Below are 15617 nucleotides of genomic sequence, written 5' to 3' on the forward strand. Positions count from 1 at the left end.
ATGTGGGCGTCGCTGGTGAGGCCAGCATTTATTGCCCATCCCTAATTGCCCTCGAGAAGGTGGTGGTGAGCTGCCTTCTTGAACCGCTGCAGTCCGTGTGGTGACGGTTCTCCCACAGTGCTGTTAGGAAGGGAGTTCCAGGATTTTGACCCAGCGACAATGAAGGAACGGCGATATATTTCCAAGTCGGGATGGTGTGTGACTTGGAGGGGAATGTGCAGGTGGTGTTGTTCCCATGTGCCTGCTGCCCTTGTCCTTCTAGGTGGTAGAGGTCGCGGGTTTGGGAGGTGCTGTCGAAGAAGCCTTGGCGAGTTGCTGCAGTGCATCCTGTGGATGGTGCACACTGCAGCCACAGTGCGCCGGTGGTGAAGGGAGTGAATGTTTAGGGTGGTGGATGGGGTGCCAATCAAGCGGGCTGCTTTATCTTGGATGGTGTCGAGCTTCTTGAGTGTTGTTGGAGCTGCACTCATCCAGGCAAGTGGAGAGTATTCCATCACACTCCTGACTTGTGCCTTGTAGATGGTGGAAAGGCTTTGGGGAGTCAGGAGGTGAGTCACTCGCCGCAGAATACCCAGCCTCTGACCTGCTCTCGTAGCCACAGTATTTATATGGCTGGTCCAGTTAAGTTTCTGGTCAATGGTGACCCCCAGGATGTTGATGGTGGGGGATTCGGTGATGGTAATGCCGTTGAATGTCAAGAGGAGGTGGTTAGATTCTCTCTTGTTGGAGATGGTCATTACCTGGCACTTATCTGGCGCGAATGTTACTTGCCACTTATCAGCCCAAGCCTGGATGTTGTCCAGGTCTTGCTGCATGTGGGCTCGGACTGCTTCATTATCTGAGGTGTTGCGAATGGAACTGAACACTGTGCAGTCATCAGCGAACATCCCCATTTCTGACCTTATGATGGAGGGAAGGTCATTGATGAAGCAGCTGAAGATGGTTGGGCCAAGGACACTGCCCTGAGGAACTCCTGCAGCAATGCCCTGGGGCTGAGATGATTGGCCTCCAACAACCACTACCATCTTCCTTTGTGCCAGGTATGACTCCAGCCACTGGAGAGTTTTCCCCCTGATTCCCATTGACTTCAATTTTACTAGGTCTCCTTGATTCCACACTCGGTCAAATGCTGCCTTGATGTCAAGGGCAGTCACTCTCACCTCACCTCTGGAATTCAGCTCTTTTGTCCATGTTTGGACCAAGGCTGTAATGAGGTCTGGAGCCGAGTGGTCCTGGCGGAACCCAAACTGAGCATCGGTGAGCAGGTTATTGGTGAGTAAGTGCCGCTTGATAGCACTGTCGACGACACCTTCCATCACTTTGCTGATGATTGAGAGTAGACTGATGGGGCGGTAATTGGCCGGATTGGATTTGTCCTGCTTTTTGTGGACAGGACATACCTGGGCAATTTTCCACATTGTTGGGTAGATGCCAGTGTTGTAGCTGTACTGGAACAGCTTGGCTAGAGGCGCAGCTAGTTCTGGAGCACAAGTCTTCAGCACCACAGCTGGGATGTTGTCGGGGCCCATAGCCTTTGCTGTATCCAGTGCACTGAGCCGTTTCTTGATTTCACGTGGAGTGAATCGAATTGGCCGAAGACTGGCTTCCGCGATGGTGGGGATATCGGGAGAAGGCTGAGATGGATCATCCACTCGGCACTTCTGGCTGAAGATGGTTGCAAACGCTTCAGCCTTGTCTTTTGCACTCACGTGCTGGACTCCGCCATCATTGAGAATGGGGATGTTTGCAGAGCCTCCTCCTCCCGTTAGTTGTTTAATTGTCCACCACCATTCACGACTGGATGTGGCAGGACTGCAGAGCTTTGATCTGATCCGTTGGTTGTGGAATCGCTTAGCTCTGTCTGTAGCATGTTGCTTCCGCTGTTTAGCATGCATGTAGTCCTGAGTTGTAGCTTCACCAGGTTGGTACCTCATTTTTAGGTACGCCTGGTGCTGCTCCTGGCCTGCTCTTCTACACTCCTCATTGAACCAGGGTTGATCCCCTGGCTTGTTGGTAATGGTAGAGTGAGGAATATGCCGGGCCATGAGGTTACAGATTGTGCTGGAATACAATTCTGCTGCTGCTGATGGCCCACAGCGCCTCATGGATGCCCAGTTTTGAGCTGCTAGATCCATTCTGAATCTATCCCATTTAGCACGGTGGTCGTGCCACACAACACGTTGGATGGTGTCCTCAGTGCGAAGACGGGACTTCATCTCCACGAGGACTGTGCGGTGGTCACTCCTACCAATACTGTCATGGACAGATGCATCTGCGACAGGTAGATTGGTGAGGACGAGGTCAAGTAAGTTTTTCCCTCGTGTTGGTTCGCTCACCAACTGCCGCAGGCCCAATCTAGCAGCTATGTCCTTCAGGACTCAGCCAGCTCGGTCAGTAGTGGTGCTACCGAGCCACTCTTGGTGATGGACATTGAAGTCCCCCACCCAGAGTACATTCTGTGCCCTTGCTACCCTCAGTGCTTCCTCCAAGTGGTGCTCAACATGGAGGAGGACTGATTCATCAGCTGAGGGAGGACGGTAGGTGGTAATCAGCAGGAGGTTTCCTTGCCCATGTTTGACCTGATGCCATGAGATTTCATGGGGTCCAGAGTCAATGTTGAGGACTCCCAGGGCCACTCCCTCATGACTGTATATCACTGTACCGCCACCTCTGGTGGGTCTGTCCTGCCGGTGGGACAGGACATACCCAGGGATGGTGATGGAAGAGTCTGGGACGTTGGCTGAAAGGTATGATTCTGTAAGTATGGCTATGTCAGGCTGTTGCTTGACTAGTCTGTGGGACAGCTCTCCCAATTTTGGCACAAGTCCCCAGATGTTAGTAAGGAGGACCTTGCAGGGTCGACTGGGCTTGGTGTTTTGCCGTTGTTGTGTCCGGTGCCTAGTGGTCTGATGCCGGGTGGTCCGTCCGGTTTTATTCTTATTATGACTTTTCGTAGCGAGATTTTACAACTGAGTGGCTTGCTGGGCCATTTCAGAGGGCAATTAAGAATCAACCACATTGCTGTGGGTCTGGAGTCACATATAGGCCAGACCGGGTAAGGACGGCAGGCTTCCTTCCCTAAAGGACATTAGTGAACCAGATGGGTTTTTACGACAATCCGGTAGTTTCATGGCCATCATTACTGATACTAGTATTTTAATTCCAGATTTTTATTTAATTGAAATTAATTAATTAATTGAATTTAAATTCACCAGCTGCCGTGGCAGGATTTGAACTCATGACTCTGGATTTTCGTCCAGGCCTCTGGATTATTAGCCCAGTAACATAACCACTATGCTACCGTACCCGTCTTCACCCAGCCCCCCCCAAAAAGCACACCCTTAACCCCTGTCCTTGCAAACTACAGCCTCATTTCCAACCTCCCTTTCCTCTTCAACCTCCCTTTCCTCTCTATTCCTTGAACGTGTTGTCGCCTCCCAAATCCATGCCCACCCTTGCAGCAACTCCACGTTTGAACCTCTCCAATCAGGTTTCCGCCTCTCAAAGCACTGAAATGCCCCTTATCAAAGTCACAAATGACATCCTATGTGACTATGACCATGAACACACGATCCCTCCTCATCCTTCTCAATCTGTCTGTAGCCTTTGACATGGTTGACCACACCACCCTCCTTTAACGCCTCTTTTCCATTGTCCTGCTGGGTGGGACTGCCGTCTCCTGGTTCCATTCCTATCTATCTTGTCGTAGCCAGAGAATCATCTGCAATGGCTTCTCTTCCTGCTCCCGCACGTCACCTCTGGAATCCCTCAAGATCAATCCTTGGTCCCCTCCTAAATCTCATCTACACGCTGCCCTTGGCAACATCATCCGAAGACAGAAGTCAGGTTCCACATGTACGCTTACAACACCCAGCTCTACCTCACCACCACCTCTCTCGACCCCTCCACTGTCTCTCATTTGTCATGCTGCTTGTCCGACATCCAGTACTGGATCAGCAGAAATTTCCTCCAACAAAATATTGGGAAGACTGGAGCCATTGTCTTCGGTCTCCGTCACAAACTCCGATCCCTGACTACCAACTCCATCCCTCTCCCTGGCCACTGAGGCTGAACCAGACCATTTGCAACTGTGGTGTCCTATTTGATCCTGAAACGAGCTTCAGAACCCATATTCGCTCCATCACCAAGACTGCCCACTTGGACGATAACATCGCCTGTCTCTGCCCCTGCTTCAGCTCATCTGCTGCTCAAACCCTCATCCATGCCTTTGATACCTCGAGACTTGACTATTCCAATGATCTCCTGGCCGGCCTCCCACCTTGCACCTTCTGTAAACTTGAGCTTATCCAAATCTCTGCTGCCCATATCCTAACTCGCACCAAGTCCTGTTCACCCATCACCCCTGTGCTCACTGACCGACATTGGCTGCCGGTCCGGCAATGCCTCAATCTTAAAATTCTTATCCTTGTTTTCAAATCCCTCCATGGCCTCGATCCTCCCTGTATCTAACCTTCTCCAGCCCTATAATCCTCTGTGATCTCTACGCTCCTCCAATTTTCTGGCCTCTTGTGTATCCCCAATTTTAATCACTCCACCATTGACGCTGTGCCTTCAGCTGCCTAGGCTCTAAGCTCTGGAATTCCCTCCATAAACCTCTCCGCCTCTCTACCCCTCTCCCCTCCTTTTAAGATGCGCCTTAAAACCTATCTCTTTGACCAAGCTTTTTATCACCTGTCCTCATATCTCCTTCTGTTGCTCAGTGTCAAATTTTGTTTGATAATGCTCGTCTGAAGTGCCTTGGGACATTTTACTATATAAATGTAAGTTGTTGTTATTACTGAATAGGAAAACATTAATAACTGTTGATGATTTGGTACCATAACCTTTTTAAAACATATTTTTTAGCAGTTATAATCAAGCTGACTATAAAATATATAAGCATAAAAGATTCTAAATATAAAAAGTTCTAAGTGGCTGTGAACGAAGTAGTATTATAAGCTTTTAAACAAAAAAATTGCTCAAGACCACAGCATAAGCAGGGTTGGAGCAGGTGACTCCCTATGTCCCTATATAAACTCTTATGTCCACATTTATAATGGAATCTGCCTACGTAAACTTGTCACGCTGTGATTACACCCTCCCATCAGGGTTAGCACTATAGTGTCTTAGTTTTGTCTCCCAGCTCCTCAGTCTGTACTGCAGAGATACTCCTATGCTTCAAGCAACTCTACTCCTCTGGTTCCCATTTAACTATAAACAATAATATCGACTCAAAGTAATATATAAAAATAAGGACAGAATGTATGGCTTTAAATGGAGACTGAATTACATCTGCGCGTCCTGCTCCAGTTATCCCGTGCTGTCTAATGTCACTGAAGACTACACTTGGTCTTGACTCCTCATGTGCAACACCACAAGAGACTGATTAGTAATAGATTGAAATTCCTTAAAGTCTGTATACGTTAACAAGTAAATGCTTACCAAACAGCAGTTCTAAAACGGCCTCTTGTAACTATCCCTGTTACATATCAAAGTATTAAACACAACCCTTTTGCATCATCTGTAAATTATTAAATTGATGTGAAAATATAATTACTTAAAGGTTGATTATTATCTTTCATCTTCCATAACCATAGCTTCATATCCAGTTAAATAATGATCTGTAAGCTTTTAACTATTGTGCACTTGATCTCATATTGCATTAGAAAATAATTAATTAATTATAGGAGTGCCTTGGCAAAAGTTGGAGAAATGGTAAAAATCTGCTGCTGGGAGGGCATAATCACAGCATGACAAGTTTATGCAGGCAGTTTCCATTATAAATGTGGACATAGGAATTTATATAGGGGCCTAGAGAGTCACTGCTCCATCCCTGCTTATGCTAAAAGTTGTAATTTCCAATACAAAGAAGTATCGGTGCAGACTTAGTGTAGGAAGAAGTGAGACTATTCTGAATTTAATATTAGTCATACTACAAATGCAATGGTTGGGTATCTATGCCTATTGCACCACAGGCTGCATAAAGGTGGTAGTGTGTGGTTTCTAGCCTCTTGGCTGCTAGGCCATTCTGGTCTAGAATTCCTTTCAGTTCTGCAGATGGCTTCCCTCAGGAGATGCCAGACAGATGCTGTACTAACATATGTATGTCATAGCTGTCAAACTACATTGACAGGGAGCACACATTCCAGCACTCTTTATCCTTCCCCTGCCCCTCCCCCCAGTTCATGCTGGAAAACTAGCAATAACTGACCAACAGCTTCAAAAAAGCTGACATTGGAAAACAGTCCTGAATATAGGCCAAAACAGGTAGTTGCACTGAAAGTGCAGTGGGGCCTAGGCTTTTCATAAGCTATCAACATTCCATCATGCAGGATTGTTCTCACATTTCTTGTAGAGAAATTGTAGCCTGTCATGGATACATATTGTTGCCAAACCTGATTGTTTGTACTCCTCACCTCCCTGTTCTTTTTATCCCCTCCCCCTGTCTGTGCTGCCACACTGCTCTCTCTCTCTCCCCCCTAGTTCATTCACAGTGGTAGTATTTTCCTTCTTCCTCAGTTTACAATGGCACTCTTCTTCACCTATCCAGTTCACATTGGCACTCTTTCCCCTTTCCAGCCAATTCAAATTTGCACTCTTCACCCTCCTGGGTCACACTGACACAATTCTCCTGTCCCACCCCCTTGCAGTTCATACTGATAAGTAACAGATGCCCAAAGGTCCAATGTGATAATCATAAGGGATTTCAATATTGCAGAGGCAGTGTGAACAAACTGGGTGCAATCAAACCAGGTACAAATAATGTCATAAGGGTTATGTGATTGAACCATAACATGCAAAAAGATAGATGTTACGTTTAATATTTTGCAGACTACCAGAACTGATTATTGCACAATATAACCTAACAGCCTCACTGTATTAAACACAAATTTCTTTAACAAATCAGGTACGTAGACTTTAACACATTATGCAGTGCCTCCCAGCCCCAAAGGTACTTGGTGATATTAGAGCCTCAATACAAAAACCAGAGTACTTTTGCTCTGATATAGTAATACCAGAGCAACTGAATTGCACTCTACTGAATGGGTCCCAATGTAGATTATAATGGTACGGCAAAGATATACTGAATTTGGTATATTAAAGGCAAATAATAAAAATATGGATGTACTTGAACTGAGAATTTGGAGCTATAAGGAAGAGATCAAGGAAAACCTAGGGAAGCAGGATTTTTTTTATTCGTTCATGGAATGTGGGCGTCGCTGGCAAGGCCAGCATTTATTGCCCATCCATTATTGCCCTTGAGAAGGTGGTGGTGAGCCACCTTCTTGAACCGCTGCAGTCCTTGTGGTGAAGGTTCTCCCACAGTGCTGTTAGGTAGGGAGTTCCAGGATTTTGACCCAGTGACGATGAAGGAACAGCAGTATATTTCCAAGTCAGGATGGTGTGTGACCTGGAGGGGAACGTGCAGGTGGTGTTGTTCCCATGTGCCTGCTGCCCTTGTCCTTCTAGGTGGTAGAGATCGCGGGTTTTGGAGATGCTGTCGAAGAAGCCTTGGCGAGTTGCTGCAGTGCATCCTGTGGATGGTACACACTGCAGCCACAGTGCACCGGTGAAGGGAGTGAATGCTTAGGGTGGTGGATGGGGTGCCAATCAAGCGGGCTGCTTTCTCCTGGATGGTGTTGAGCTTCTTGATTGTTGTTGGAGCTGCACTCATCCACACAAGTGGAGAGTATTCCATCACACTCCTGACTTGTTCCTTGTAGATGGTGGAAAGGCTTTGGGGAGTCAGGAGGTGAATCACTCGCTGCAGAATACCCAGCCTTTGACCTGCTGTTGTAGCCACAGTATTTATATGGCTGGTCCAGTTAAGTTTCTGGTCAATGGTGACCCCCAGGATGTTGATGGTGGGGGATTCGGCGATGGTAATGCCGTTGAATGTCAAAGGGAGGTGGTTAGACTCTCTCTTGTTGGAGATGGTCATTGCCTGGCACTTATCTGGCACGAATGTTACTTGCCACTTATCAGCCCAAGCCTGGATGTTGTCCAGGTCTTGCTGCATGCAGGCACGGACTGCTTCATTATCTGACGGTTGCGAATGGAACTGAACACTGTGCAATCGTCAGCGAACATCCCCATTTCTGACTTTATGATGGAGGGAAGGTCATTGATGAAGCAGCTGAAGATGGTTGGGCCTACGACACCGCCCTGAGGAACTCCTGCAGCAATGTCCTGGGGCTGAGATGATTGGCATCCAACAACCACTACCATCTTCCTTTGTGCTAGGTACGACTCCAGCCACTGGAGAGTTTTCCCCCTGATTCCCATTGACTTCAATTTTACTAGGGCTCCTTGGTGCCACACTCGGTCAAATGCTGCCTTGATGTCAAGGGCAGTCACTCTCACCTCACCTCTGGAATTCAGCTCTTTTGTCCATGTTTGGACCAAGGCTGTAATAAGGTCTGGAGCTGAGTGGTCCTGGTGGAACCCAAACTGAGCATCAGTGAGCATGTGACAAATGGTGTTCCCCAGGGATTTGTACTGGGGCCTCAGCTTTTCACCATATATATTAATGACTGGATGAAGGAATAGAGAATTGTATGTACAACTTTGCAGATGACACTAAGTTAGGAGGTACAGTAAGTTGTGTAGATGGAGCAGTAAGTTGTTAGATGGGAGCCGGAAGTTGCAAAGGAAAATAGACGGACTAAGTGAGTGGCTGGGTCCTGAAGGACATAACTGACAGACTGGGCTTGCAGTAGGTGGTGGGAGAACCAACATGAGGGAATAACCTACTTAACCTCATCTTCACCAATTTACCTGTCCCAGATGCATCTGTCCATAACAGCATTGGTAGGAGTGATCACCACAATCTCCAAGCTCTGTCATATTGACTTGAGATCAATGGGGAATGTGATGCTCAGCCCTGGTGAACAAGGCGTTGGTGAGCTGCTTAATGCAGTTGTGTACTGCAGACTGGGAGATGTGGGCAATATCCCCTGTAGCAGACTGTACTGAGCCAGTGGCAAAGAGTTAAGCGTTCGGGTGTCTTTGAGAGCCACTGCCAAAGCATGGCCTCCTGTTCCTGTTGCAGGAGGCTGCAGAGATCTGCAACAGCTTGCTTGGAGAAATGCAGCCTCCTGATGCACAGCTCTTCAGATAAATCCAAGAAAATGACACTTGGCCTGTACACCCTGTGTGCTGGGCATGGCCTCCTACGAGCAGCCTTCTCACCTGCTGCCTTCTCATAGTCGCAACTACTGCTGATGCTGGTTGCTGCTGCTGCTCCTCTTCCTTCAACTGTTCCTTCATCCAAATGAAACTGGTAATGATAGCACCCATGATAAGCACATAAATCTTACTGAGGGTAAGTAAAGCAAAAATGTCAGATGGAAGTGATCTGGAAGCTGAAAACTGTCCTGGCAATCCAAACATCACAAAGGGACACAGATCCTTTGATCCAATTACCTGTAGATGAGTGCCCCTTTAAATACTGCTGCAGTGGCTTCAAGAGACCAATTGCCCTAGGTTTTACTGGCAGGTTGGGTGCTGGATAGGACTTCAGTGATTTCCTTATAAAATGGTGTTGAGGTCTTAATTGCATCATAGGACCCCAACTTGCATGTATTCAAGAGGCCCATGTTTGACTCTGGTGGACACCTCAGCCAACTAAAAAAATTGCATGGTTAAAATGAGGGCCGACAACAACGCGGTGGGAATGGAGCGGTAAGTACTCTGCAGCGATTTTAACCACCCACCCATCCCGTTTCTGCCGGAGGACAGGGTTAAAATTGCCTTTTTAGAGAATGCCTGTATCTGAAGAATGCTCCAATCTAACAGGGAAAATTCCACATTTTTTTTTAATACATTCTCATTCACCATTAGAAAATGTAATATTTTACCCAGCATGTCATTCATACAGTGTTAATATAAAAGAAAGTTTGTGTTTATATTCTATAGCTGAAAAAAATCACATTGAATACCTTATTAATGCAAAGGTTAATACAATTTCTCTCCTCACTACATGACTTTCAATGTTAATTGAGCTAAGTAACCTGTAAAGCGTTGCAAAAGACAGATCAAAAGTAAACTTATTTATTTGATAGAAACGAAGTAATTCTGGAATCTGAGCTTCTCAGTCATAATTAATCAATACCTGTCTACGTTCTCCCTGCTGATGGCACATTTCCACACAGCTCCCGTGGCTGCTGCTAACAACTCCTTATTGTCAGACTTGCTGAAAAGCTTGACCAGTGGTGCCAGTCCATTATGAGTTCTCACAAGATTACGTGTTTCCTCATCCTCTGCGCACTAAGAATGGAAAGCACAAAATTGTATGTAGAATATAAAATCAAACAGAATTGTACCTAAAACTCATTCAATGCCTCCCTGACTGCTTATGAAAATTATCTTTTTAAAACTTGCCTAATATTAACTTTTACCTCGCTAAAGATTGGAATACTACATTCATGAAAAAGAAAATGGGTCAGATGCAAGGGCAACTGAAAAGTCGAGATTATAGCCTATAAAAATGTGGACAAGATCAGAAAAAACTTTTGGGTATTGAAGCTACTCTGTACTTTACTTTTAGTACACTGATTAGCATGTTTGTATCAAATTCCTCTGTGTGCTATTTTAATGAAGCCATTAATTTGCTTATTCTAAAAATACTACACAGTGGAACTTCAAATCCCAAATATGAAAACTTTTATTTACAAGGCTCAAACTGGAAATAATTTCATGCTCACAAAATACTCACATTATAAGCTTAACAGTAGTTATCTGTATCCCACTTCCTTCCACCTCTGTCCCCCAATGATATTTTCAAAAGGTGCTGATCCTAATCAATCACTGGCTTTACAAGCATAAAACATTTTTTAAAAAGGGCCACAAGTAGGAACATAGTCGGGCCAATAATATGATGGTGGCTGCCCGACGTGATGAAGCACGTAGGTGTGTCCATTCCCTGGAAAATCAAGCATGGAGGCCTAAGGTCTTCAAGGCACCCAAGGAGTTCTGCTTGTCCGAATGTGAGCCATGAGTGCAAAAAGAGCTGGAAAATAATGCACAAGCTTCCTTAAGTTAGGCACCTACCCCAAATGTGGTTGGAGTGCCTGATGGGGAGGCCTCTTTAAATTTTAAAAAGAAGCATCCCTGCATTTAGCCGCTGCCTCCCCCCACCACGACCACGACCCCCCCCCCCCAGGACTGATGCCCTCATGTCCCTCTCATCCCGTGCCAGTTGCCCCTCCCCCCAACCACCCCACCCCCCCGATGGAAGTGTCTGGTATACAATGGGAAGCCAGCAGTCCTTCATGGGCTTCTGTTACCTGATAATACAGGCCTCGCGCTTGCAGTGCAGGGTTCTGCCCTTACACGGCAGCTTGCAGTCGACTTGTTTGGGGGCGAAGCCTCTACCTGCTGCAAACATGGCCACACATGAACAAAGCAACACCAATGGATGGAGGGGGGGGGGGGGGAGGGGGGGAATCAGGGGAATCAGGGGAGAAGTGCCTACACTGGAGTTCTTGCTTTCTTGACCCAAATGGAAGCCAGCATATATTTGGAAGCTGTGACACCAAGTGAGATGAAGGGTATAGGCCTCCAGAAGGAGGTCGATACACACCCCCACCTCTGCGCTCCCCCCCCCGCCCCCGAGAGTCCAGACCAGGGAAGCAGCCTGGCCTTTTGAAGAAAAGGTTTTATTAAACGGTTCCTTACAAACATTGTTACTCGGCTGGGGGTGGGGGGGTTGGAGAACCTGGGACCCCCCTGGATGATAGCAGATGCCGGAATTTCCAGCAGAATGAGGCTGGTGGGTGCCCCAGATGTGCCTACTTGCCCCATGCAAATGAGATGCTCTCCCACTGACCCCACATATTCCAGAGTAGTCAGCGCTGGATTGCACAGCAGGCATGATGCTGGTGTAACTACTGGGATCTCAACCCATGTAAATTTGGGGCTCTGCTTTTCTCGACTTCACTCATGAATATCTTTTCTATAAAAATGACCTACAATTATTACAAACTATCATAATTTTTCATTGTTTATATTATCGACATGCAAAACAACCTGACCCAAACTAGTAAGAATAAAAGCACCTTCTCGGCACTTTGCAAAGTTAGCTTCATGTAAACAGCTTAGAAATATTATTGGGAAAATATATTCTAAGAGTCAGAAAGCTAAAAGATAGCCTTGTATATGTACCTTGAAAATGGCACGGGCACAATGCATCTGAAGCTCCTGACTTTCACTGTTAAGATTTCTTACCAGATCCGTAACCATATTTTCTGTTCGAATGGCCAACCTATAACTTGGCTGAAAAATCAATGAAGAAAAGAAACATTATGTATTTTATGAATTCAATAGAATATTAAATGTTACCTTTATACATGGAATTTAAGAAGCTGGTATTTTTTGTTTGTGAAGTTTTATGAAAAGTAGACGTGCATAAGGCATGTGGAATGTCTAGAGAAAGTGGCAAGGGATTAAATCATTCTTTCTCTGAACTATCTTATCCCTTAGGCATTACAAAAGCTAGTGAAAAATTGAAAAAAAGACCAAGTCAACTTGTTAAAGCTCATTAATTAGGAACTGACACATCAATGATTTAGAATTAGGGAGACAAAATTGTTGAAATATGCCAATGACACCATGATGTGGGGATTGCAAACAATCAAGATCAGATGCAGAGGGATCCACATAGATTGGAAAGGTGAGCTGAAAAATAGCCAATGAAATTCAATGTCAAAATGTGACAATAAAAGGGTGGTAATCTCTGGATTACTTCCCAAGCTATGTACTACAATACGGAAGAATAGAAAGATTAGAAAAGGGGTTGTGTCTGGAATAGGGTTTCTATTTAATGGGGCATTGGCACCAGTTCTGGGAAACATGGGAGCTCCACCAGATAGATGGGCTACACCTGAACAGGACAAGAGCTAATGAACTGCTAGAATCTATTATTAAGGATATAGTAACTGGGCACTTAGAAAATCATAATATGATTAGGCAGAGTCAACACGGTTTTATGAAAGGGAAATAGTGTTTGACAAATCTATTAGAGTTTTTTGAGGGTGTAACTAGCAGGGTAGATAAGGGGGAATCAGTGGATGTAGTATGTTTGGATTTTCAAAAGGCATTCGGGCCCATGGGATTGGGGTAATATAGTAGCATAGATTGAGGATTGGTTAATGGACAGAAAACAGACAGTAGGAATAAATGGGTCATTTTCGGGTTGGCAGGTTGTAACTAATGGGAGGCTGCATGGATTGGTGCTTGGGCCTCAGCTATTTACAATCTATATTAATGACTTAGATGAAGGGACTGAGTGTAATGTATCCAAGTTTGCTGACAGTACAAAGCTAGGTGGGAAAGTAAGCTGTAAGCTGTGAGGGGGACACAGTCTGCAAAGGGATATAGGCTGGTTAAGTGAGTCGGCAAGAAGGTGGCAGACAGCATATAATGTGGGGAAATGTGAGGTTATACACTTTGGAAGGAAAAATAGAAAAAAAACAGAATATTATTTAAATGGTGAGAAACTATGAAATGTTGGTATTCAGAGGGATTTGGGTGTCCTTGTACAAGAAACACAAAGTTAACATGCAGGTACAGCAAGCAATTAGGAAGGCAAATGGTATGTTGGCCTTTATTGCAAGGGGGTTGGAGTACAAGAATAAGGAAGTCTTGCTGCAATTCTACAGGGCTTTGGTGATACCACAACTAGAGTATTGTGTGCAATTTTGGTCTCCTTATCTAAGGAAGGGATATACTTGCCTTAGAGGCTGTGCAACAAAGGTTCATTAGATTGATTCCTGGGATAAGAGGATTGTTCTATGAGGAAAAATTGAGTAGAATGGCCCTGTACTCTCTGGACTTTAGAAGAATGCGAGGTGATATTATTGAACCATGTAAGATTCTAAGAGGGCTTGACAGGGTAGATGCTGAGAGGATGTTTCCTCTGGCTGGAGAGTCTAGAACTAGGGGACATAGTCTCAGATGAGGAGAAATTTCTTCACTCAGGGTCGTGAATATTTGGAATTCTCTACCTCAGAGGGCTGTGGATGCTGAGTCATTGAGAATATTCAAGGCTGAGCTAAACAGATTTTTGGACACTAAGGGAATCAAGGATATGGGGAATGGGCGGGAAAGTGGAGTTGAGGTAGAAGATCACCCATGATCTTATTGAATGGCGAAGCAGGCTCGAGGGGTCCTATGGCCTACTTCTGCTCCTATTTCTTTTGTTCTTATGAACTGGCAAAACAGTTCAATGGGGAAGTGGAGTCATTTAAACTAGGAAGGAAGTGGGTCAGGGAATATAAAAGCAATCAGGAAGACCAAGAAGGTAGAAATAGAACAGGTAAACATACAAATAAAAAAGAATTTAACAAAAAGGATACTATGCAGAAGGAATAAAGGGAGTAGATGTAAATTAAAACAACCAGTTATAAGCAGGAGAAAAGATAAAGGAATGAGGTGTTAATTTGGAGAAAAAAAAGAGGATGTGCATGTATTGCAATATTCAGAGTGTAGGAAATAAACTGGGGGAATTAGAAGCAATTATATCACAGGAAGATATAGATTTAATAACAAACTTGGTTGCAAACTGGACAGTAGTGGAAAATAAACATATTGGGTTATAATATTTTTAGGAGGGACATAATAAGTAAGAAAGGAGCAATATTGGTAAATGCATGCTGTAGAGAGGACTTAAATGCTTGAAGTGGAGCTTAAACACACAATGTTCAGATTTAGAAATAAGAATGCTACCTCTAAACCAAGGCTGACACCTAAGGTCAGAAAATAAAATTGAAGAAGGCGGCCTATAATTATGACAAAAATGAGAGAATAAGTGAGAATATGAAAAAAATATTCTGATAAACACTTCAGCATTTAAAAAAGAGGATATTGAGGAGGAGGTATATCCTGAATTGGTTAAAAGTGAGCTGAAAGATAGTAAGATAAATAAAAGGAAACATTAGAGAAGTTAGTTAAGCTAAAGGAGAACAAAGTGCTGGGGCTTGACTGACCTGAGGGAAATAGGGGAAAGAAATAGAAATAGCAGAAGCCCTTGAAGTCATATTTTAGGTTTCTATTGAGTGGATGGGTGCTAGAGAATTGAAAAGGGTCAATGTAATACCCATTTTCAATAAGGGAGACAGAACTAACTAGGTAATAATAGGCCAATTAGTTTAACATCTGTCGTAGGGTATATTTTGGAATTTTTAATTAAAGGTGAAATTATTAAAAATCTAGATGAAGATAAAATAATTGAACGCAGACAACACAGATTTCAGAAAGGAAGATTATGCTTGACAAACCAGAAAGAGTTCTTTGAAGAGGTAACAGATATGGTGGATGGGAGAAATGCAATGAATATGATGTACATGGACTTCCAAAAAACCTTTGAAAAGGTACCATGTGAGAGACAATTGCAAAAGATTAAAGGGTATGGAGTTAGGGGGAAGAGCATAAAATTGTATCAAAAACTAGTTAGAAGGGAGAAAACAGCATTATTTACTCAAAGATGCAATAGAAAAACATCTAGAAACCAAAAATATAATGAAGAATAGTCAGCACGGATTTCAAAAGGGAAAGTCATACTTGACCAACCTTATTGAATTCTTTGAAGAAGTTTAAGAAAGAGCAGACAAGGGTAA

At 44.5% G+C, this 15617-nt stretch overlaps 1 protein-coding gene across 3 annotated transcripts in view; it reads right to left on the minus strand.

Annotated features, from left to right (window-relative positions):
- odad2 (outer dynein arm docking complex subunit 2) overlaps window positions 1–15617 on the minus strand; it is a 347977-nt gene that overhangs the window by 155431 nt on the left and 176929 nt on the right. For all 3 annotated transcript variants that reach the window (XM_068007170.1, XM_068007171.1, XM_068007169.1), the window contains exons 14-15: window positions 12166–12276; window positions 10115–10269 (exon numbers count right to left, since the gene is read on the minus strand). In XM_068007170.1, the coding sequence (XP_067863271.1) occupies window positions 10115–10269; window positions 12166–12276 (266 nt within the window). The remainder of the gene's footprint in view (window positions 1–10114; window positions 10270–12165; window positions 12277–15617) is intronic.

Source organism: Heptranchias perlo, chromosome 2 (assembly GCF_035084215.1).
Source record: "Heptranchias perlo isolate sHepPer1 chromosome 2, sHepPer1.hap1, whole genome shotgun sequence".
Classification (NCBI taxonomy): domain Eukaryota; kingdom Metazoa; phylum Chordata; class Chondrichthyes; order Hexanchiformes; family Hexanchidae; genus Heptranchias; species Heptranchias perlo.